The sequence below is a fragment of the Gymnoscopelus braueri genome (genome assembly GCF_963280865.1).
Source record: "Gymnoscopelus braueri genome assembly, chromosome: 2".
NCBI classification, from domain to species: Eukaryota; Metazoa; Chordata; class Actinopteri; order Myctophiformes; family Myctophidae; genus Gymnoscopelus; species Gymnoscopelus braueri.
In genome coordinates, this window is record NC_137604.1 from 51,385,042 (window position 1) to 51,410,192 (window position 25,151).

Genomic DNA, 25,151 nt, shown 5'->3' on the forward strand with positions numbered 1-25,151 from the left:
CTAGCCGATCTACAGGCTCAAAACGTGTCGCGATGCGTTTTGAGCTTGTAGATCGGCTATTTTTACTACTTTTGTGTGAGACTGTACTATGATGAAGAAGGGCATTCATTTACGAAAAAACACAAAAAAAAAAAATATGCCCGACAGCAACGAAGTATAGCAGTCGATACGATAGATCTCTCTGTGAGTCAAGCTTCCCAATTTAAGCATACCATGCTCAGACCACTTGACTGCCAAGAACGAGAATGGACGGGAATTCGTCCAAACGCCCACACCGCCAAGGACGAGATTCGACGAGAATGAGTTTTCTTTGTGGTTTTATAAAAGATTGCGCTGTTCTCTATCACCCGAGTGACCACTTTTACTTTCTACTCACAAGGATCCGGAAATAACGTCATCCGAGGATTTCCGTCTCCGTCCACTTCCTGTTTAGCTTTTTCATGAAAACAGCTGTATCTTGAGTTGACTTCTTTTGCCCTGCATTTCGCGAGACATGCTATTTTCAACATCCTGCTACAAGAGAAGGGGCCGTCGCGGTTGGATAGTTTTTTCTCTGGGCGACACACACTGATACCGGGTGTGTTTACAAACGGTTAGACCATTGGTTCTCAAAGTGGGGTCCGGGGACCCCCAGGGGTACTTGAGGGGGTTCTAGGGGGTCCCCAGCTAAATGATGGATAGGAACCAAATGGACCCTTATGTGTCTGTAACTCTGAAAGCGTACAAATGGAACCAAATGGTTGGTTCCATTTGTACACTCTCAGAGTTAAATTAACATTGATTTTACAGAGATAGAAATGTCATTAAATGGGGGTCCGTAGCTCTAATGCATGTCAAACTGGGGGTCCTTGAAATTTAAATGGTTCAGAATCACTGCTAGAGCCGTAAAAATCTTCTCTTATTGGGGGTCCCTGGCATATCTTTTCAAATGGCGGTCCGCGGGCTAATAAGTGTCAATTTGGGGGTCCTTGACATGAAAAAGTTTGAGAACCACTGGGTTAGACAAGCGATCATAATGGATATACATTTTCTGTGACCAGTTGAAAAGGTATAAAAAAAAAGAAAATCGCTGGCAGTGGGCAAACAGCCAGAAATAAGTCTGGCAGTGAATGAGTTAAACCCCAGCATCAGTATTCTGGGGGAAACCTTTTGCAGAAAACAGCAGATCTACAGCTTGTAGATCGGCTATTTTCAGCCAAAGATATTTAATGTAGAGAGAAAACAGAAATGTCACTAGTATGGAGCCCTGAGGGACTCAAACAAGTATAGGGTTTAAGTGGTTCAAGCATTATCACTCATTATCACCGTTCTGTCATTTGCTCTTGAGTCCAAGTCATTATGCTCCCTCACACACCCACACATTTGCAAGCACCCACCCAAGCACCCACCCACCCAGCCACCCACACAGCATCTGCTCTATCACCAGATGACACAGACATGCCCATGAATAGATCACTAGATACACAACCCCTCAACACAAACGCACACCACTGCACACACACATGTGAACAATCATGCACATGTGAACTTACACACAAGCACACACATACTGTAGGACTGGGACAAAAAACTGTATTACCGCAATACAGACGTTATGTGATGCAGTTAAGTAATTGAGCTAATCAAGCAATATATATATATATATATATATATATATATATTAGGCATTTAACAATTCACTCAACTCACGATACAAGTAAATGACTGAAAACTATTTTTTTTAATATCAATTCTCTTACAAAGATCCTGTATTTTCTTCTTTTTTTTCCTGCTGTTTGCATCACGATAATTTTTTTATTAAATCGATTTAAATTGTCACCAGTTTGAATCGATTTGAATCAATTTATGTTACATGCCTAATATATATATATATATATATATATATATATAAATGTATTCATTTTTGGGTGAAAGTTACAGGCGTACCAACAGACAGTCACACAGACAGACAGACTAAACTTTTGAATGAGAGTCTTGAATTACAGAGTTTAGTGGGACTTTGAATTGAAAGGCAGTAATGATATTTATAACTGGAATGGTCTATAATAATAACACTTATCCATATCCAACAGTGCCGCTCTGAAAAGATGACGGTTCCAACTGATAGTGTTAATCTAAAGTATTCTTTCTTAACCACTTAAACCCCATATACTTCGTTGATCGGGGTCCTCTAGGAGTCTGTACTTGGCCCCTTCCTTTTTTCCCTCTACACAAAATGTCTTTGGCAAAAATAGAAGCAAGCTTAGAATATATCACGTGAGCTTGTAGATTTGCTATTTTAGCAGAATGGTCGCCTATTTTTGTGGATTGTTTGCCATTGCCAAGATAAGAAAAGGGACACTAGGGTTCAAAGTGGTTAATTTAGTAAATAAAAAAATTACATACATATTTAGATATTTAATAGTTGAAATTACAATTAAACATAAATTATGAACATGAAATACAACACAAAACTAGACGTGTCGCAATTCAGGGCAATTGCAAAGTGTGGTTGCGCCGACGCCGGTCGCGGGTCGCTGCCGCCGGGACACGAGGAATACTCCGGGAGGAATACCGTCGGAGGCTGCGCCAATTACATTGTCACGTCACTCCTGAGATCACTTGCGTTTCATTTAGAGAGGATCGATCCACCCCGAAATAATGTTTTTGCATCAAACGGTTCCGTTTTGCGCATTCGTGGGGCCCCCTATGGATCAAAGTGGAAATGCTATTGGAGATTTGTTGAGTAAACCACCCTTGACATGTGCTTCAAATTTGGGATTGACTGGACGTTTCGTTCGTGATTTGTGGCCTTTTCTGTGAAACGGGCCCCTTCCGCTAAATTTGGAAGCCAATTACGGACGAACGGTATGGACTATCAAAATTCCGCTTGGAGGTCTTTATCGCATGGGTGCAGAGATCATGTGTACCGATTTCTGTGAGATTTGGACAAAATATGTGGGAAAAGGAGCTAAAAGTGTGTTTTGAAGAAAATTCAAAATGGCGGAAAATCGATCCAGACGCAAATGGGCGTGGCCTGTATGGGGAGTTGCGTCATGACCCAAGGAATCCAGGGGAAAATATGTTCTTATTCTACGACCTATGGTTCAAGAGTTATAGGCCAAAAGGTAAAGTGGGCTGTTATAGCGCCACCATGTGGCCGACTGGTGTGATTCTTTTTTTAATAATTTTGCAATAAACTATTAACCTCCCCTCCAAGTCTTGTAACTGTAGCCCTTACGGTTTCCGAGAAAGAAATACTTGAATGGGAGTTTTTGCAATTCCCATTAAAGTGGATGGGGAAATTTAATGCACTAATAAATCAATATCAATTAAACTATGTAACCAATCTCTTAGCAAAGTACAAGCACACTAATCCCGGTGAAGCCGTTCATTATGACATATGCCACGAAATTGGGAAAAATATACTGTTGGAGGAGTAGCAAATGATAAAAAAGTTTATATAGAAATAATAATAAAGTCGGTAGAGTACTATAGTCTGGTTGCCCATTCGGGCAACCACACTAATTAAGACTTTCCTCACTGACCAATATATATATAATTTTCTTTTGTGGGTGTGGGGGGGGGGGTGCAGTAAACCACTGAAACACACACACACACACACACACACACACACACACACACACACACACACACAGCTCTCTATCAGAGAGCTGTGGCTGCAAATGACCCAAATCTCTTCTCAGCTTGTGTTTCAGGATGACGTCTCTGAACAAGAGTGCGGTTGTTTTGGATTTGTGACAATCTTTAGACACATGCAGTACAGTACGTGCACACATTGTCACATAATGTCTGCTTTTAACCCATTAAAACCTGAGTCTGTTTCAACATAACGTCTTCTAAATCATTGATATGATTTAGAGGACGACAACACAATGATATGTATTTGGCCACTGACCCCCCATCTCAAAATATTTTGTTCCAGGGACCCCCAGAGGCAAAGAGTTGAGTTAAAAATGTTCGCTTTTAAAAATATATATTATATATATTCAAAGATTTGCTAAAATGTTCAAAATTTTTTAAAAATAGCAGATCTACAAGGTTGTATGTTTGCCATTTTTGAATAGCCAAAGAAATCTAAAATGACACAGTCGCTTTCCCGGTTTTAATGGGTTAAACAAGGACAGGCATAAACAAAAAGAAATGCATGCGCGCTCGCTTGCACGTGCGGGTACACACGCACACACATGCACGCGCATGCACGCACACGCACACACACACACACACACACACACACACACACACACACACACACACACACACACACACACACACACACACACACAGTGTGTCCTTCATGCCTAGAGAGTCCTTCCCACCACATTCAGTCAGCAGCACTGACACATTTGGGTGCCACAGCAGAATGCAAAAGGACAGCAGCAGCATAATCTGTAGCCTAGCCTGGTCTCTCTCTCTCATTGTCTCTCTTTCTGCGTCAGTCACTCATTGTTTTCTCTCTCTCTCTCTCTCTCTCTCTCTCTCTCTCTCTCTCTCTCTCTCTGTCTCTCTCTCTCTCTCTCTCTCTCTCTCTCTCTCTCTCTCTGTCTCTCTCTCTCTGCTTCGGTATTCGTCTCTCTCCCACTCTCTCTGCATAGATCTCTCTCCCCCTGTGACACTGTCTCTGTCTCTCTTCCATATTCATATAGTACGGTTTGTCCTACTCTTTCCTCTTTCTGTCATTGACCATACTTACTTACTCACACAGCTGACATTTTCCCAGTGGTGGAAGAAATATTTCTTTGACTATTCAAAAATAGCAGATCTACAAGCTCATAGCACGGCAATCGGTGCCGCACTATGAGCTTGTATATCTGCTATTTTTGAAGAGCCAAAGAAATATGAAATGACAGAGATGCGTTCCCCGATTGAATGGGTAAAAGCACAACGGTATTGGCATGAAAATGTTCTTAAAGTACCAACAGTAAAGCACTCATACACACATACATTTTTGAAATGTATAAAAATAATGATCCAGAAATTAGCCGATCTACAAGCTCACAACGTGCTGCGATGCAACGTGTTGTGAGCTTGCAGATTGCCTATTGTTTTTTTATAGCTTAAGCATAGAATAGGGCTGATATTTCTCTCTTACATCAAACCCATGGGCCCCGATTCATAACGAGGGTCGTATATATGGGGTAAATAAAGTTCGTAAAGGCCGGTCGTATTTTGGTAGTCACAAACGGACGTGCAATTCCCAAAGGGGTTCGTATATCACAGAGACGTGCGTATGACCAGGTGTAGGAGCTGATTAATGTTGAAGTCTGCATCCAACAGCATCCAACTTTAACGTCACTTTACGGCACAGTGTTGCCATGTCCGCTTATTATAAGCGAATTTGCGCTTATTTTTCTGTAAAGTTGCTTGTAAATATTGGTATCAGTGGGGTGCGTTTTTTTGGGCTTGTTTCTAAAGTGCAGTTGGTTATTTGGGCTTGCTTCACAATTGTTCAATTGTTTTAACCGGTGGTTCTCAAATATTTTTATGTCATGGACCCCCAAGTTAATATGTAAGCTAATTTATCCCTATAAGCCCCATCTGAAAGTGTTTTGTGCCAGCTGGAGGCAGATTTGTGTTAGAATGTTTAAAAAATCTTCCAAATATTCCACATTTTATTACAAGATTAGTTTTTTAATATAGCAGATCTACAAGCTCACAAAGGTTTAATTAATGTGCTTATAATGGCCTAAGTGCCAGTTGCTTCTTTTGGGCTTATTTTCATAGACATGGTTGCTTATTTCTCTCACAAAATCTGGCAACACCGGAGTTTAACTTCTCGTCCAGACTTACAGCTGTCGGCCCGGCCGCAATGCCTTGACACTGACAGAGAACTTGAACACCATTCTGATCTGTCTGAAAGCGAGTCCCACTATTGCACGATGGATCAGCTGAACGTTATGTGTAATGTTTACAAGGTTTAACCCCGCCAGCAAATAATAGACTAATAACCTGGAAAGGATATAACATTGCTCACGTTTACTAGGTAAAAAGATGATGTTGAAAATAAATCCACTTTGGCTCAGATGGCCCGCTGGCAAACACACTGAGGGACCTATATAATTCAGCTCTAAATGGAACTGATAGCCTAGAAAATAAATAAAAAGCGGTGGAATCTACATCATATCTATATTATGCATAGGCTACAAGCAATACATCGTTTGACATTTATTTTTTATTTTTTTATATATATGTGTTGACAAATGTTGGTCACATATATATTTTATTTGAGGTTTGCCACTGTTGTAATTGATTTTGGCATGAAGAATAAAGCATTCTAAAGACATACGCACATTTCAGCCCTGGTAAGACAGCCTCGGGGCTGACCTGAGAACGTGCACACCTGACGCACCAAACACAGACCAAAAAACGTTTATGAATCCGACTGCAGGTGTAGGATTTGTCCTAAATGCCAGTACGTACAAAATATGGTCGTAAATCCCTTTATGAATCGGGGCCATTGTCTCTCTCTCACACACACACACACACACACACACACACACACACACACACACACACACACACACACACACACACACACACACACACACACACACACACACACACACACACACACACAGCACTCACTCTTGACACTCAGAATTATGTTTATTTGGACTTAAAACAGACCTATTCCTCCCAGCTCTAACACAAATACAGAGACTCTGTCTTGTGGACAATGAGACAATGTGAGTTATTGATTAGATCAACAGCTCCTCTCCAGATAGCAGGGCCTTTGTGCTTCCACACACTGCTGATGAGTGACTGTGCGGTACGGCAGCATAGATCACTGTCTCCCTACCAGAGGTCCCATTGTGTCCAAATGACTGTGATGTTCTCTCTGGACACTCAACAACAAGTACATTTGAATGTCCCGAGTTTAGTTTTTCAATGCATTTATTTAAATGGTCTACATTTCTATAGTGCCTTTTATCCAAAGCACCTTACGATGAGCTTCACAGTCACCCATTAATTTCACACACACGCGCGCACGCACACACGCGCACGCACACATACGCACACGCACACACACACACACACACACACACACACACACACACACACACACACACACACACACACGGCAGAAGAAACCATGCACTATGGTGCTTCCCTATGGTGCTTCCCTGTCTTCTATGGTGCTTCCTATGGTGCTTCCCTATGTGCTTCCCTGTCTAATATGGTGCTTCCTATGGTGCTTCCCCATGGTGCTTCCCCATGGTGCTTCCCTGTCTTCTATGGTGCTTCCCGTGGTGCATCCCTGTCTAATATGGTGCTTCCTAATACAATTAAAATGTGAGTGCATATTTCTGTTGTGTGCTTATATCTTTCTCAACATGTGCAAGCTATGAAAGACAGAGAGGGGGGGGGGTGGATCTGTAGATCTGCTATTTTCAATACTTAATTTACGAAAAAAACTTTAAAAAAATTGGAAATTTGGAGATTTTAGGTTTCTGTCCAACAGCAAAGTCATAATCAAATTCAGAGTGTTCATTTAACTCTAGGAATAAAAAAAAGGAACATTTACCCTTTTACAGCTACATTAACACTCTGGATTTAGCTGTGCACTTGTTTTTTTGTTTAAGGATTGGGAAGGATCAGTTCTGAAGGGATTACATGGTGTGAGTGCAATGCACGTGTGTGTGCGTGTGTGTGTGTGTGCGTGCGCATGCATGTGTGTGTGTGTGTGTGTGAGAAGGCAACTGTGCAATGTGGAGACAGACAAATCAGTCACAAGCGTCTCTAAAGAGCCAGCAGCAGTGTAAATGATCCCGTATGGACACTCAGGGGATACGACGGCGGTAAAGAGAAACATTTCTCCTGGTCATGTAAGCGGCCGTGAAGGTTACTTCTTACGGTTTAACCACTGTCAACCTGGTTTGTCCCTATTTTTGGGTCATGTCATTATAGGCAAAGAATTAAATGCTTTCTTTTCGGGATGCCTGAATGTCTATTGACCGAAACGTTGCTTAAATAAAGTTGTCCTTATTGTGCAAGTGTAGACTGTGTGCAGGTCATTTTATTGTATTCCAGAATTTTTCAAAGATTTAGAAGTTTTCAACATAATAAAAAGTATTCATCATGCGATGACGTATATCGTCTCTGTCGGGTGGAAACCTCATACGTCCACAACTATTACTTTCCAGGATTCAAATTCTAAAATAGCAAACGTAGCAGATCTACATGTATGTATGTGGCCGCGGACCCCCATCTGAAATTATGTTGTGCCAGGGACCCCCAGAAGCAAAGATTTGTGTTAGGCCTTTTAAAAAACATTATTTGCACACATTTTCAAGATTTTTCTAAAATAGCAGATCTACAAGCTCATAGTGAGGCACTCTGTGCCGCGCTATGAGCTTGCAGATCTGCTATTTTTGAATAGCCAAAGTACAAAATATGGATAAAGGGGTTAAAATGATTGTGACGCTTTATTAACTAATTTTGCTGGGGACCCCCTGGTATCCCCCCCAAGGACCCCTGGGGGTCCCCGGACCACACTTTGAGAACCAATGGCCTGTAGAAACAGCATGCCTGCAAACACGTGTGAGTATGTGTCTATTTCTAGCATTTCACACCTGATACACTGTAACCAGTACGGTATTCGTTCACAAGGTAGCGCTGCATATTTAGAGAGGGATGAAACCCTCTGTTTTTTCTTCTTGGTTTTTCAAACGAGGTGATAATTATATGCATGAGCAGCAGTGGAGACGGGGAGGGGAGGTGAGGGGAGGTCTACCGTGACGTTATTGAAACAGAGAGGGGGCCTGGCTTTGAGCATCATCCCCTGGACTCCTGGAGAGGAGTGTATAATACACCGGATGTCCGTGAATCATCTACAGCTACTCAGTGGTGGAAGAAGTACTCACATTTTGTACTTAAGTAAAAGGGCCAATACCGCAATGTAGAAATACTGTTACAAATGAAAGTACGGTATTCAAAATGTATGTTTTGTAATAATAATCAAAAGCAACTAGTAACTAAGTTTTCAAATAATTGCAGTAGAGTAAAAAGTAAAATTCTTTCCTCTGAGATGTAGTGGAGTAGAAGTATTGAAAATAGCCAATTGGCAAAACTCAACTAAAGTAAAAGTACATAAAAATGAAGTACAGCACTTGAGTAAATGAACTTAGTTACATTCCACCACTGCAGCTACTAAACCACAAACTACAGCCCCAGTCCGACGACGCCCTACCCTACGGTTGGGCGCCATGACTTCAAATCAATATCACGATTATTTCAAACCTTTGCCTCGATTATGAGTATTAATGAACGATTAAAAAAACACAGTGAAAATAGCCGATCTACAAGCTCACAATGCATCGCACAATGCGGCGCATCACGACACACGCCACAATTGTACAATGAAGTATTATATAATACAGGGCTTAAATGGTTTAGTAGATTATAAATAAAAAAGATGTATTAGATTTTTTTTTGTGATTCGCGATTCATTGATATAAGACATTTTAAAGATTATCACAAAAAACCCTGCTACTCTATTATTCGATTGACCTACATGCGCAAGATTAAGCAAATATCCAATGAGGTGTGCCGATTGTGTTTTATTTTCAACCCCCAAAAAACTAAACCAGCAGATTTAGCACTCAAAATAGCAGCACCTCCACATACTGTATGCACAAAAATACTATTATATATTATTATTGTCCTCTTTCACAAGCAACATCTGAATATCCATTACCATCTAAAAAGTGTCTAGTGTCTCCTAGCCCTTTAATAAATGCTCCCTCCCTCCCATCCAGTTTATCTTTCTGCCACACTCCACCGTCAATAGAGTTCACCCCTCTGCAGCTCCATCAGGTTCATCTAATTATATGACCATTTTATCGGTGTTCTTTACTGCCCGACTGAGCCTACATTTACCCAATGGGGTCATTAAACCTGAATGATCTGGCCTGGCCTCAAAATAAAAAAGAAATGACGAGGAGAAGAGTGAAGCACTTCAGCTTTCTGAAAGCGAAAGCACTTAAGCCCTATTCTATAGATTGTCATACGACAGTGTTGCGTGGCGAAAATGTTGGCTTTTGAATTTTCCGTTTTCATGTTTGAACATTTCCGCCTATAATGACAGGCCCAAAATAGGGACGCCAGGTCGACAGTGGTTAAGATTGCTCTTTCCCTTTTTAGCACTCTCTGTTCCTCTCAGCCTCCATCCTCCTTCACGGCTGGACGGTGGATTTATATTAATCGATGAAATGAACAAAGGATGGCCATTGGCCAGGTTCTCACCTGGGTTCAACTGCTGCATTCTCCTCATGCAGGGAGCAGGTTAATCCTAATGTTTATCCTCAGTCTTAAAGACGTACAGTATGTTACTACCGTATATCAGTGGTGCTCAAACTGTTTCATGTCAAGCACACCCAACATTGTATGTACAGTATTTGGCCGTGGACCCCCATCTCAAGCAAAGATTTGAGTTAAAAAGGTTTGCACAAATTTTCAAACATTTAAAAAAATAGCAGATCTACAAGCTCATGGCGCGGCAGGAAGTGACGCGCTATGAGCTTGTATACCTGCTATTTTTGAAAAATCGTGACACACACACACACACACACTCATATGCACATTATAGCTAAAATTTAAAATGACACACATGCTTTCCAGGTTTTAATGGATTAAACCTTGGGGTGCCTTGGCATCCGCACACGGTGAGCCACGTTAATCCCTCATGCTAACATATACATATAAGAGGAAATGAAACTTGGTGTCTCACCCAGCATGCATGAAGACATAGCTGAGAAACCTCCAGGCTTGGGCCCGTAGCTGGGGGTGGTAAGGCAACGGGCCCTTTAGGAACGACGGACTGGATACCTGCAGAACCCAGCGGTCCAGCTGGAAGCCATAGTACATAAACACCACAACCTATAGGAGAACACAGGGAGATGAACACATGGTAAGCCATTAGATTAAGGGGGGGGAAAAGGAGACAGCACTTCCACCATCTTTGTTCAAATCAAATCAAATAATTAAAAACCTTGTTAGGCACTTATGTTAAACCCTATACGTAATGTAGCTCTGCTCCTCTATCCTACTGCTTTTGATTGATTGATTGATTGATTGATTGAATACTGTATTAACAGCTTGCAAAGACAAGCACAGGGAAGTACAGTTCAATACAATCCTCTGTTAAGAGGATTTTAAACCCAAGAAAGCACTATGGCAAAGGGGTCCTTCGTACTCAATTCATCGAAACATTTAATGACAGACAAATATACACTACTATGCAAAAACATATATATATATATATATATATATATATATAAGCATATAAACGGGTAGAAATCGAAAACAAAAATATGTACAGTAAACAGTTCATGTTTTTATGACTCCGTTCCACATTTTTGTTTAAAGCTGTAGAACAAATGTAATCCCTTGTTAGAGCCAAATCTGGGTTGAACACGATTTGTGGAGCTCCCTCTGGTGTTGTGATTGTGGACGTCATTGATGTTTTTTTAAAGTAGTTTGACAGGTACATGGGTGTCTTTGTGGTTGCCTTCCATTCAATACACTCACTGACAGGCGCCACCCTAGCCCAGAGCCATTCAAGGAGAGTTACGTCACCTCCGTCCACTTCATCGGGCCAGGTCTTCTACACAGAGCCTTATATTGGTGAATAGTGACAAAGCCCTAAACCGGAAGTTTACGGAATGCACTGGAGTCTACGGGCGTTTGTAACTATTTCCAGTTTACATGAACCACATGACCGATGCTGTTTCTGCCCCCTCAGTGGCAGAACTCTCTAATATAAGGCTCTGGCCCCAGCCCATAGGAGATTTCCCTCCCAGTCCCCGCAATGCCCCCCCCCCCAAAGAAAGAGGCCAGTTGTTGTTCATAATAGACACCAAGATGGATGCAGTGCGGCTGATTCGAACCTCTGAATGCCATGGTAGTGGATAGGTACTTAAGTATCTAAGTATTTCAGTGTTTTATATATTTTTTGGGTTATTTTTTCATGCTTTTCATGCCTTTATTGATAGTCCACAGTGTAGAGAGACAGGAAACAAGGGAGAGAGCTCCGCTGGGTAAAGATCACCTTGAATTAGACCACAGACGCCGTTGAATTTTTTAGTGCATCTCAAACTGGGCGTCCTTGAAGTTAAAAAGGTTGACCGAGATAGTGAATACTATACCGAATGAAATGTCTAATGTATTGTCTCAACGTGGCTTGGCGTGTCTACGGATAACGTTGATACAACAATGGTTCCCAAACTTTTCAGGGCAGAGACCCCCCAAAATAATCATATTTGAACTGGGGACCCCCACCCTGACAAGCACTTGGAATTGTAGGCATTACATTTAGTTTGACTGATAAATATTGTGAAAATAGCCGAACTACAAGCTCACAACGCCTCGCACTTTATTATGTAATATTTGACAATTTGGCCAATTTAATATTAAAAAGGTCTTAAAAGTCATTACATTTAAAGGTTTAATGACATTCACTTTTACACCACATTCAAAGTCTTTGTCCTGGTCCTTCAAAAGTGTACAAAAAGTTTTAAGTGAAAATTCCATTCCAGTGATCCATGGCAGGTGTTTTTCTCTCACATTTCTAAAGCCTTTTCAACTGCAATGAAAAAAGAAATCTTTGCCTGCGGGTGTCGCTGGTGAGGGATTTTGCCTGTCAATCATCGCCTCTGCTCCGCCCCCCCCAAAGGAAAGGATACGGGAGGGGAGGGGCGAGGAGGAGAGTGGGCGGGATTAATCGACTGTGACCTCACTGTCGAAGGGCCAAGCTCAGATTACTTTTCAGCCCAATTATTCAGAAAACCCCAGACCACAGAAAATCCACTGAATGTTCTAAGTTCAGGTTTTTTGGGTGTAATCGAGGTCATAAAACCCCAAATAAAACATTGAAAATAAAAAAAGTTAAAATGAATGTCATGACACCTTTTGGAAAGGTGCAGATACCCTGTATACACTTATACTGTATGTTGGTTTGTTTAATGTTGAGTGAGAAAACAATGTTGCACATTAAGCTAATCATCTGGGGACCCCCCCCCCAAAATAATTTGGGGACCCCCCCTGGTTAAGTGTTTGGGAACCACTGCTCTACAACAACTTGGATGACAAAATATCTACTTAGAGTGTTATGTTATGGTGTTTTTATTGAGGAGCGACAGAGCGACCGTCTGTTCCCCCATCTTTTTTTACCTCAGTGATGGTGAGAGCCAGGATGAGCCAGGGCGGGGGGCAGTAGGTGTAACTGTCGAAGTACCACTTGCGGTCCACCTCGCGAGGCAGGGTCTCGTAGGCGACGTGGCGGACCAGCCGCTGGGACAGGCCCAGGCCCACCTCCTCCCTCAGGGCACAGCCTTTCAGCTGACGGCCCCCCTGGAGGATCGCCCGTCGAAAACTGTTGGAGCGCTTGTTGCTCATCTGTGGAGAGAGAGAAAGGTAAAGGGAGAGGGGGGGGGGGAATGTGAAACTTATTAAAATGCACTTGCCTAATAAAATAAAAAAGTATAAAGGAGAATAGCATAACAAAATAAAACACAGTAAAATCCTCAGCATTCATTTAACACAATGACTGCCATGGATGTAATTTTACGTCATCTCAAATCCAACGCTTGACCGCCATTGACGTAAATCTACATCATCAAGGTGTTTTCAGTGATTACGCTAGGCGCTCTTCGCCAACCTACAGTATGAATGCTGTTTTGACTCCCAGAGAAGGATAGACCCAGAAATGACATAATTTAATAAAAAATCACCCAGTCCAGCAATGTTATCAGATTTATAAAAATACATTTATCTCAGATTTCTTTTCCCAGACGGTGTTTTAGGTGAAAACAATATATATTCAACTGCTGATAACTAAAGAACGGAAGACCGCGGTTGCAATTTTTTTTATCCGGTAGATAGAAGAGACCCTTGGCTCGTCCTCCCCCCAGACAGATTTTAGAACATAAATAAAATAAAGAAATCTAATCATTCCATGAATACATTTTTTTTTAATTTTATAAATAGTGGAAATAGCACATCTACAAGCTTGCAATGCTGCGACGCATTGTGAGCTTGTATATCTGCTATTTTCCCTAGTTTGTGTCCCGGGCATATGTCTAATTTCTCTTTTGTGTCTTGAGCTAAAATGTTTGGGAACCACTGTTCTAGTGTGTAACAATAGATATCCATTTGTAGGCCTATACTCTCAGAATTATGGGGGTCCTTGATATTTTAACACATTTACCGCCGGGCCCGTAGTTCTACGGGCCGTTAAATCCAACGGTTAAGCGCCAATCCCGTAGCCTACGGGCTGTGGTGCTTTTTCCTTTTTTTCGAATTTTTTTTTTTTTTTAATTTTCTAGGGGGACCATTTTCAGTGTAACACCACCCGATCGGACCGGAAGTGCGATCACGTTTTTTGTTTCCCGTCTGTCTCCATTCTAAGTCGTACACATAAACCCCTGTAAAAGCTGTACAGGACATGTAGTTTTTCATCCTCGCATTTCCCATGTTAACTTAAACGATCAGAACTCAAACATGGCGGCTCGGTTTGACACGCGGTCTCGACGAGTAGACACCAGGACATGTGCCCGTTGTTTACAAACAGTGGATCGGGCAATCTAAAGGATTTTAACGGGGCCTATGGCGACCTGAAAAAAACAAAAAACAACAATAAAACCTTGGCACTGGTGAGTACATTATGAGATTAGCCCTTGGCGGTGGATGTGTTAATGTTTGAGAACCACAGAGGTAGAGGGACGAAAGGGGGGAATCAAAGATGGAGAGGGGAGGACAGAGGAGGAGATGACGGGAGGGATGGAATGGGCAGAGAAATTAAGTTAATATCTACAGTATTACTCCTGTATCTTACTGTAGCACCAGTGTTATTATAGTTAACTAAAACTATATATATATATATATAATAACAAAAAATATCATTGGGAAAAACATTTGAGTTAACTGAAATAAAACTAAAAACAAGGCTTTACAAAAAAAAGGACCAATTATATGAAGATCGTCCTTTAAGTACAGTCACTCAACTGTCACTTGGTGTCCACCAGTGCATGTCACGTTCAGCCCTCCTCATCTCATAAACAGTACAGTAGGTCAAACTGTTGACAGCAACCACACTGCCACAGACACCTCCCACTTCACCACGGAAACAGAATGCCTCCATCGTCACCTAGCAACCACCACCAAGCCCCTTCCCCTCGTCCAAAACCTTTTTCTCTCGCTGCAGCCCGTCTTTCTGCGTTGTATGTACGTAGGCATGCACGCACTTGCACACGCACGCACGCACGCACGCAGACAGACAGACAGACAGACAGACAGACAGACAGACAGACAGACAGACAGACAGACAGACAGACAGGACACACAAACACGCATGCTGAGAGAATTTGAGGAATGCCTGTTTTCTCTCCCCTCACTAAACCCCAGATTAGGAATATTCATGAGCCTCCTTTTGGAAAGAAGGAGGCGATGAGGAGGAGGATGTTCAGGAGGAGTCAGGACTCCAGAGTCCGACAGATTGCAGGCGTTTTGCAGACGGTCTGCCCTCCACCATGGAGTCACATCCATAATGAAAGCACATTCATTTATTTATTTCTGACTGACTGGGAAAGTGTTATTAAACCTCATAGAATGATATGTTCCACTTTCACACTCCAGGCTAAAAAAAGATCAGTGAACATGGAGCGCTTCAAGCTTCCCACTGATACTGATGCTTATAGTTCAGTGGTCCTCAAACCTTTTAACTACAAGGACCCCCATAACTCTGATAGTGTACAACAAGGAACCATTTGTACACTGTCAGAGTTACAGACCTATTAAGGTCCATTCAGAACCCCTCAAGGAACCCAGGGGGTCCCTGGACCCCACTTTGCGGTCCACTGGCTATTTTCGTGCACTGAAAATAACCGATCTACGCGTGCACTATGCGTTGCATCGCAAACGCGTTGTAGAGCTTGGAGATTGCCTATTTCCGGTTGTGCGACACCGCCGTGCAACGAAGTGTACATTAGGTTTGGCATTCAGCGGGAGCGGTCTCTTGTGATTATGAAGTAACCCGCGTGTTTTAGCCTTTTGGAGCAAGTGAGAGTATAATGAATCATTTAAATTGTTTTAATGAAACTCATCGGATATATCCGTGACATCATGAATCACTTGCAAGTACAACACACCTATCACTTCAATTGAAAAAGATATATGGAGAATGAAATCTGACAAAACAATGTCAAAATATGAATAGGATGACCAGATGCTTGATATAGTTCCTCTGGACCTCTCCAATGTCTTATTTTATTATTATTATTATCATGTCAGGGATCAGCGTTAACGAATAAAGACAATCATGAGCAGGGGTTGACACTAAGGTCTCAGAGGCACTTGCCCGTCGGGCAAGTACGGGTCTACTTGTCCAAAGGCCATGCCTACTTGCCCAAAAAGCAAATTTGTCATCATAAAAATGATAGGTAAAATTTGCTCTTGCTCTTATGTTAAATACAATCGATAACTGCCGAGTGGCGACAGTCACTTTGAAAAAACAGAATGAATGCAGTTGTAAAAAGGTAGCATTGTTCTTCATAAATAGCCTATAATATTTAATGAAGATGGAAAGCAAACTCCACTTGCCAGAACGTTTTATATACTTGCCACAGGCTGTCGGGCAACCGTTAGTGTCAACCCCTGATGAGCCTTGAAGTCAGAGACAGACAACTGTGGGAAATTGACTGTGAATTTGCCATGACCACTTATACAGACCACCCAGCAAAGAGAGCAAGGTCAACGTGTACAGCAACCGCACACACACACACACACACACACACACACACACACACACACACACACACACACACACACACACACACACACACACACACACACACACACACACACACAAACACACACACACACACACACACACACACACACACACACACACACACACACACACCTCCAGTTCTCCCCCCCCCAGGGCAGCTATAGTCCACAAACACAGTGGATTCCTCATTTAAACGGATGCCATTTCCTCTCCTCTTTTCTAATAAAATAGGAGAGAGAAAGGCTGACATTCCTGTCTATTCACTGTGTGGTGTGAGGGTTCAGGCAGGAGGACAAGAGATTGGTATTCAGACAGGGATCGTCCCCTGGTTTGATGCTGTTGTTACACCGATGGTTCTCAACCTGTGTCCAGTGGTGGAAGAAGTACTCACATGTTGTATTTAAGTAACTGAAGATGTCAAATAATTGTAGTGGAGTAAAAGTACAATATTTGCCTCTGAGATATAGTGGAGTAGAAGTAAAAGTATTGAAAATTGGAAATACTCCAGTAAAGTTAAAGTACCTCAAAATTTTACTTAAGTACTTGAGTACTGTACTTAGTTACTTTACACCACTGCCTGTGTCCCCACATGATTTATGGGGGGTCCCCAGATGACAGTGAAGTGACAATTTAAGGACCTTTTTAAGACCTTTGTAATACCTCAATAAAAAGAAGGAACAAAAAGAAGAATGAGCATTACTGCATCAAAAGTCATCAGCAAACTACCTGTATACTATAAAAATGTATGAAACATTGGCCAAATTGTCGAATAATATAAGAAAGAAGCAACATTATTGAAAATTAACTATTTTCACAATATTCATCTGTGGAACTGAGTCAAACTAAATTGAATGCCTTAACTCAATTTCACTACAATTCCAAGTGTTTGTCAGGGCGGTGGGTCCCCAGTTAAAAAATGATTATTTTGGGGGGTCGCGGCGTAAAAAGGTCGAAGTGGGGTCCGGGACCCCCAAAGGTTCTTGGGGGGATTCCAACCCTAAATGAGAGAATATAGCATAAAAATCTGTTTTATCACTTCAACCCTATGTTATGCTTCAGCTATTCAAAAACAGCCGATCCACAAGCCCACAACGCGCGGCATCGTGATGCGCTGTGGGCTTGTAGATCTGCTATTTATTTATTTTCTATTGTGGAACATTTTTAACATTTTTAAGACTTCTGGGGGTCCCTGATGCATAATCTCTTCAAATGGGGGTCCGCGACCAAACATACCAATTTGGGGGTCCTTTGACATGAAAATGTTTGAGAACCAGCGCAGAGACCTTAGGAATGAGAGAGAGACAGGGGGATAGAAGGAGGAAGAGAAGAGAGAGAAGAAGCAAATAGAATAAGAAGAAGAAAAGAAGAAGAATCCATACACAGCAGACAGTCTCTGTCTGAGAATTTAAACAGTAAGTGGAGAGAGAGCAAGAGAGAGCGAGAGAGAGAGAGAGAGAGAGAGAGAGAGAGAGAGAGAGAGAGGAAAAGAGATTGATGGTATAAAAGGAGGCATGCAGACGAGATCAAGAAAGATAGGACTAAAAAGAGAAAGTTGGAGAAGCTTTTACAAAGGCAGAGTAAAAAAAAGAGAGAGAGAGAGAGAGCAGGTTAAGAGTGAGAGAGGACAAGAGAAAAATCATGGATGCGCAGAATGAGACTGTGAACCGCAATCAGGCAATTACTGGCAATCACACTGACGGACGGCTTATGGAGGAGCTGTGGTGCCGAGGAAAGACAGAGCTGCGAATGAAAACCCATCTGTCTCTCTCTCTCACCTCTCCTCCTCCTGCTCCTCATCATCTCTCCACTATTCCTTCCCTTCATGTCTCCTCTCTGTGTTAATAGCCTCTGCCGTGGCTGCTCTGCTGCTACAAGTGAATGCAACCATATAACGCGGTGGTTTTCAACCTTTTTCATGCCAGGGACCCCTACATTTATATACACTTGGCCACGGACCTCCATCTGAAAATGTTTTGTGCCAGGGACCCCCAGAAGCAAAGATTTGAGTAAAAAAAATCGCTTAAAAATATATATATATTCAAAGATATGCACACATTTTCAAGATCTTTCAAAAATAGCATGATCTACAAGCTCGTAGCGCGGCACTCGGTGCTATTTTTGAATAGCCAAAGCTAAGTGGTTAGAATGATTGTGACGCTATGTTAACTAATTTCGCTGGGGACCCCCTGATACCCCCCCCAAGGACCACTGGTTGAGAACCACTGATATAACCCTAAGGCCGAAAATATAACTGATCTACAGGCTCACAACGTGTCACGGCGCGATGCATCGTGAGCTTGTGGATCAAACTATTTTCGATGCACAGCAGCACCGCTGCACAACTGATAAATCAGACATAACTCCGTCTCCAACTCGAACCATTAAATCTAACCTCAAAACGCCTCATTCTAACCCTAACCTGAACCTAATCTTTTAACTGTAAAGGTCCTTACACACCGGCGAATGTGGCGAATGTGGCGAATATACGCAAAATTCGGACTCGTTCCGAATAATTAAAAGACGCTTTTTCGCTTCGCTTTTCCGCTTTTTCGCGCCATGTACGCTTGCATTGACTTTATAAGGTTTTTAAAAAAAGCGTATTATTCGCACGAAAAAATCGCCCCGGTGTGTAAGGACCTTAAGACTTTAAAAATCGATTTAACCATAAAAACACCCATGTCTCTCGTGAGCACCAAGATAATGGTCCTCACAATATTGGGCCCGATTCACTAAGCTGTTTACGCCCATATTTTGAACGTAAAGGAATTTACGTAACTTCCCACGTTAGTAGTCTGATTGTGTATTCGTCAAATTCTACAAAACACGTGGGGACATTTAGCCCTCACAAGTGGAGTAATACACACACACACGCACACGCACACGCACGCGCGAGCACACGCACGCAGTACTCCCAAATCCTCACTGTCCCACTTCCAGTGCCACGGCCCAACCCATCGTGGCCCGGTCACATGACCGTGCTGGACCAATGACGAGCGACTTCTCAGACAAAATTTCCAAGCATCCCCACAGGCCTGCTCCCCATCCCACCATCACACAATAGACAGCTTTGAAGGAAGACAAGACCAGAGAGTGAGAGAGAGAGAGAGAGAGAGAGGGAGGGAGGGGGACTGAAGGAAGATAAAATTAGATGGATGAGAGAAGAATGTGGCTTGTTTACGCACAACAGTGCGCAAATGAGGCCATTAGAATGAGATTAAAGAGTGAGCAGTGGACTGTAAAGCTTGAGAGAAACCAAAGACGAGTAGACGGGGGCGCTCAGTGGAGCATAGCGCTGTCACCATCATGACATTTTACTCGACGATTAATTATCTTACAAATAATTGCGATTAACGATTGAATTGTGTTTTTGGCATTGAAGGTTTTTGCCTTTTAGGCTGTGTAAGCAAAAATTGCACAGGGCAAATATGTCAAGTCACTTAAATATATAAAGAAATGACTGACATGTTTAATAATTGTATACTTTCAAAATATTTTCAATAGCACGCAATATCAAAACTTTGTATGATATGTTTTTAGTATCGTTACATTATAATAATCAGGGGCGGCCATAGCTGAGTGGTTAGTGAGCCCGCCTACAGTAGGTAGGATTCCAGCCCTCAGCAATGTGTCAAAGTCTCCCCCCTTCTGTGCTCCTCTGTGGGCAGCACTCAGCTGCACCATAAACCTATAATACGTATTATAACGTCATGCTGATTGGTGCCAGTAAAAGCAACACTGTGAATGTGAAGCTGAAAGTGGTTCAAGGGGATTGTTACTCCATTAAGACCGGGAACGCATCTGTGTCATTTTAAGATTTCTTTGGCTATTTAAAAATACAGATATACAAGCTCATAGCGCAGCACCCAGTGCTATGAGCTTGTAGATCTGCTAATTCTTTTTTTAATCAGTGATTCTGGGGGTCCCTGGAACAACATATTTTGAGATGGGGGTCCGCGGCCAAATACATATCATTTTGGGGGTCCTTGACATGGAAAGGTTGGAGCACCACTGATATAGCAACATACTGTTAGGATTTAGAAAATATTTTTAGATCATGTATTTGGCCGCGGACCCCCATCTCAAAATCTTTTGTTCCAGGGACCCCAAGAAGCAAAGATTTGAGTTACAAATGTTGGCTTTCAAAAAGCTATATATATAAAGATTTGCACAAATTCAAAATTCATAAAAAATAGCAGATCAAGCTCATAATAGCCAAAGAAAACAGAAACACAACACGAATCTCCCTGAAGGAAATCTGATCCTGGGCTGACTTCAAGGCACTGGACACTTTTGATTCACAAAGGGAAACACGTAGTGAAGACATGGAGGTATTTCTCTGGACTTTTACTGATATAAACACTGATCCTACTCTGGAAAATCCCACTGCACTAATACAGGATAGATGCCAGGTGAACCGGTTACGGGTCAATTGGTTCCATTTGTACAAGCTCAGAGTTATGGGGGTCCTTGAAATACAAAAACATTTGCGAACCACTGGCCTAAAACCATCGCCCTTGGATTTGGCATTCCTGATGTGGGTGAGTCAGCGATATTCCACTATGACAATGTGCAAGTTTGAATGATGAGGAAGAGCTACCAGGCTCAAAACGTCACCTGGGTGGTAATAAAACAATACCTTGTTTTGATCCAGTGTGAGGACCTTTGTCAAGTTTGAATGATGACCACCATATCTAACCAGCAAACAAATATTACGTCTCCCTTCCCCTGTAAACATGAACACTAGAGCAGAGGTCTTCAAAAGGGGTCTGGGACCGCTATAGTTACTACAGGGGGGGCCGCCAAATCTTTGTGTGATAGGATTGAACCCTATAGCATCCGGAGAACTTTAGCCAAAAATGGCAGATCTACAAGCTCACAACGCCGTTGTGAGCTTGTAGATCCGCTATTTTCGGCAAAGAGGTCTAGTGTAGTTTCGAGGGTTTACGTGGTTAAATATCTGAAAATACACATTAGCATACACTGATGACAGTGTTGTCAAACAACACCATCTATGATTTCATAGCCATGAAATCTATGAAAAAGTTTAATCTGCAACACAATCTTATACAATATGGGGGTCCCTGCTTCATCTCTCTCTCAGCTAGGGGGTCCATGGCTTGAAAAATGTTGAAGACCCCTGCACTAGAGAGTCCATAGAATTTGTGTAAACCAACCACTGAAAGGTCTAAACGTCTTACCAGGTTGACAAAGTCTTGGTAGCAGATCTTTCCATCTGCGTTTCCGTCGGCAAGAGCCAACAGAACCTCTAGCTTGTGGGGGTCAAGCTCCGACCCGTGGGCTTCCAGCAGGTCACTGAACCTCTCCGTACTGATGAAGCCCGTACGCTCTGGGTCATACTGTAATCAGCCACACGCACATGCATGCACACACACACAAACAAACCCAAATGGTTATGATCAGAGCTATACAGAGCACTGTGGAATAGAATAGATGTCTGATTACAGGCACAACACACACACACACAGCACATTAAAATAAGCAGCACGATATGGGGAAAAAAACAATTAGATATTCATGCGAGGTCAATAACAATTGTGTGCGAAACGCTCAGCAACTGTCAAAAGAAAAAGAAGCGGCACACAGTGGCACTTTGTTAATAGCATTCGTTTTGAAAGAATTCTAATTGCTTCAAACAATTCCATGCAATCAGTTTTGGATTTCAATTTGGAACTGACTGAGAGGGACAAATCCACTATAATAGCCACAGGCTATTTCCGTGATAATAACTTGGTCCGCTAAATAATACACCAAAGGCCTTCAATAGATGAACCACCAAGAAGATTGAAAAAGTTGTACGTGGAATATTTTGCACATTCATCATTCACCAATAGACCCACATCTTTCAGAGTTATTCCACACTCGAATGAGAAATGATGGCGTTTGCTTATACGTGATCTATGTCCTCCTAGGTGGGGTTGGCGAAAGGGCCTTGTTGTCTGGAGTTTGCATGTTCTCCCTGTGTCCCCGAGGGTAGGTACCTTCACAAAAACATGCAGTAATCCTGGTCTCTATACTGCCTCCCCCTGGTCAACTGGGGCGCCTGATTGAGGGGAAAGGAACTGGTTGGAATAACGTGTTCCTTCCACGCGCTACGTCCTACCGGGGAAACTCCCCCTTGTCAGGTGACAAGACAGAGAGGTGCTGCTCACTCCTCATGCATTGAAGGAAGCATAAGCTCAGTTTGGGGCTCTCCCTTGGCTGGCAGAGGGAGAGTAGCACCCACGATTACAGCTTAGGCAATTGGCACTGGGTGAAAAAATGGGTTACAAAAATCGTGGGATAAAATCTTTAAAAAAAAAGAAAATATCTGTCACTTTCATTCAGGAATGTGCTAGCTCAGACTGGAACTGGCGTACATCTCACAGGAGCAACAACAACACACACAGCCTATCCTTTTGATGCCTATACAGTACATGCCTGACAGTAATTCTACTTCCCCTGGACAGAGAAGAGAGAGAGTGGAGGAGCTGCTGTAGATCTCTAGGGATCAACAACACAGAACTAAAGATAAACTCCATGTCTGTGTGAAAAGCTACACTTGTTCAACTGAAGATGAATCTCGTATAAAAAAACATGTCATTCCAGGAGCTCAGTGTTTGATATGGATGTCAGGTTGTTTGTGAACAGAAGCAGTAGACAGCCGCTGCCGCTCTTTCCCTCTGTGCTTGTGTGTGTGTGTGTGTGTGTGTGTGTGTGTGTGTGTGTGTGTGTGTGTGTGTGTGTGTGTGTGTGTGCATGCGTGCGTGCGTGTGTACTGTATGTCTGTAAACAAGAAGCACTCACACTGTGACATTCAGTTAAAAATGAGCATCCAATGGCTTTGAACAGGCACAGGTGTGTGTGTGTGTGTGTGTGTGTGTGTGTGTGTGTGTGTGTGTGTGTGTGTGTGTGTGTGTGTGTGTGTGTGTGTGTGTCCGCCGTGTGCGTGTACGTGCGTGCGTGTGTGTGTGTGTGTGTGTGTACCATTTGCCATATGCCAGGCTTGGCAGACACATAAAGCCAGACGGGGCAGTCGGTGCGCTCTCCTCTTTAGAATGTCAACAAAACTGGTCCTGGATCAGGTTCACTAATTGTCTCTTTCCTTTTGTACATTCTTATCAGAGACGTACTATACAGAATACATACAAAATGTTGATGATATTGATATTTTCTAAATAAATGTATACATTATCTTTAGGAATATTTCCAATTTTCAATACTTTTACTTTTACTCCACTAAATCTCTGAGGAAAATATTGTACTTTTACTCCACTACAATTATTTGAACATTTTAGTTACTAGTTACTTTGCAGATATACATTAAAACAACATACATTAACCACTTCAGCCCTATTTTCTACATAGGCTATTGTACTAAAATGTTTGAAAATAGCAGATCTACAAGCTCACAACGCGTCGCGATGCGACGCGTTGTGAGCTCGTAGATCAGCTATTTTCAAACATTTTAGTACTTTTACTTTTGGTACTTTAAGTACATTTTGATGCCAATACTTTCTACTTTTACTCAAGTAACAGAGTCTTTTTATATTGTGGTATTGCTACTTTTACTTAAGTAAAATATCTGAGTACTTCTTCCACCACTGCACACGCACACACACACACACACACACACACACACACACACACACGTACCCATGCACACACATACCCCACACATGCACGCACATCCTTGGCAGACTAGAAAAAGTTGAACAAAGATCTAAGCAGTCGAGTGAACTAACCTTCTCCTGCAGCACGTCAGCCAGTTTCCGCCTGGAACATTTTGTCATGGTGGAGTATGAGGCCAGCTGCACCACAATACAATACAATACACACCGTATTGTGTGACACAGAGGACGTGTTTGTGTCTCGATCAGATTATCTGATCCTGCACAGTGTGCAGGATCATTTGCAAGACAGAAGGATTACAATATAGAACTCCCACCCAGTCTCGTGCGTGCGACACACACACACACACACACACACACACACACACACACACACACACACACACACACACACACACACACACACACACACACACACACACACACACACACACACACACACACACACACAGTGACACACACACCCCCTCACTCCCACCATACCCCACCCCACTAAGAACCCTGTCCCCTATACCCTAGATTCAGCCCACTACCCTTGACACCCACATTATCCCTCACTGTCTGTCACTCTCACTCCTGCGTCCTCAAACATTGCTCTCTCACAACAATGCAAGCAGTGGTGGATAAAGTACTCACATGTTTTACTTAAGTAAAAGTATCAATATTGCAATATAGAAATACTCTGTTACAGGTAAAAGTCCGGAATTCAAAATGTACTTGAGTAAAAGTACAAAAGT

General features: G+C 42.3%; 1 protein-coding gene across 4 annotated transcripts in view; it reads right to left on the reverse strand.

Annotated features, from left to right (window-relative positions):
* Nucleotides 1–25,151, reverse strand: part of rhbdl3 (rhomboid, veinlet-like 3) — an 87,358-nt gene that overhangs the window by 17,537 nt on the left and 44,670 nt on the right. For 2 of the 4 annotated variants that reach the window (XM_080455278.1, XM_080455277.1), the window contains 3 exons: nucleotides 21,985–22,143; nucleotides 13,171–13,395; nucleotides 10,730–10,878 (listed from right to left, as the gene is read on the reverse strand). In XM_080455278.1, the coding sequence (XP_080311404.1) occupies nucleotides 10,730–10,878; nucleotides 13,171–13,395; nucleotides 21,985–22,143 (533 nt within the window). The remainder of the gene's footprint in view (nucleotides 1–10,729; nucleotides 10,879–13,170; nucleotides 13,396–21,984; nucleotides 22,144–25,151) is intronic. The other 2 variants (XM_080455280.1, XM_080455279.1) reach the window with 1 other exon arrangement.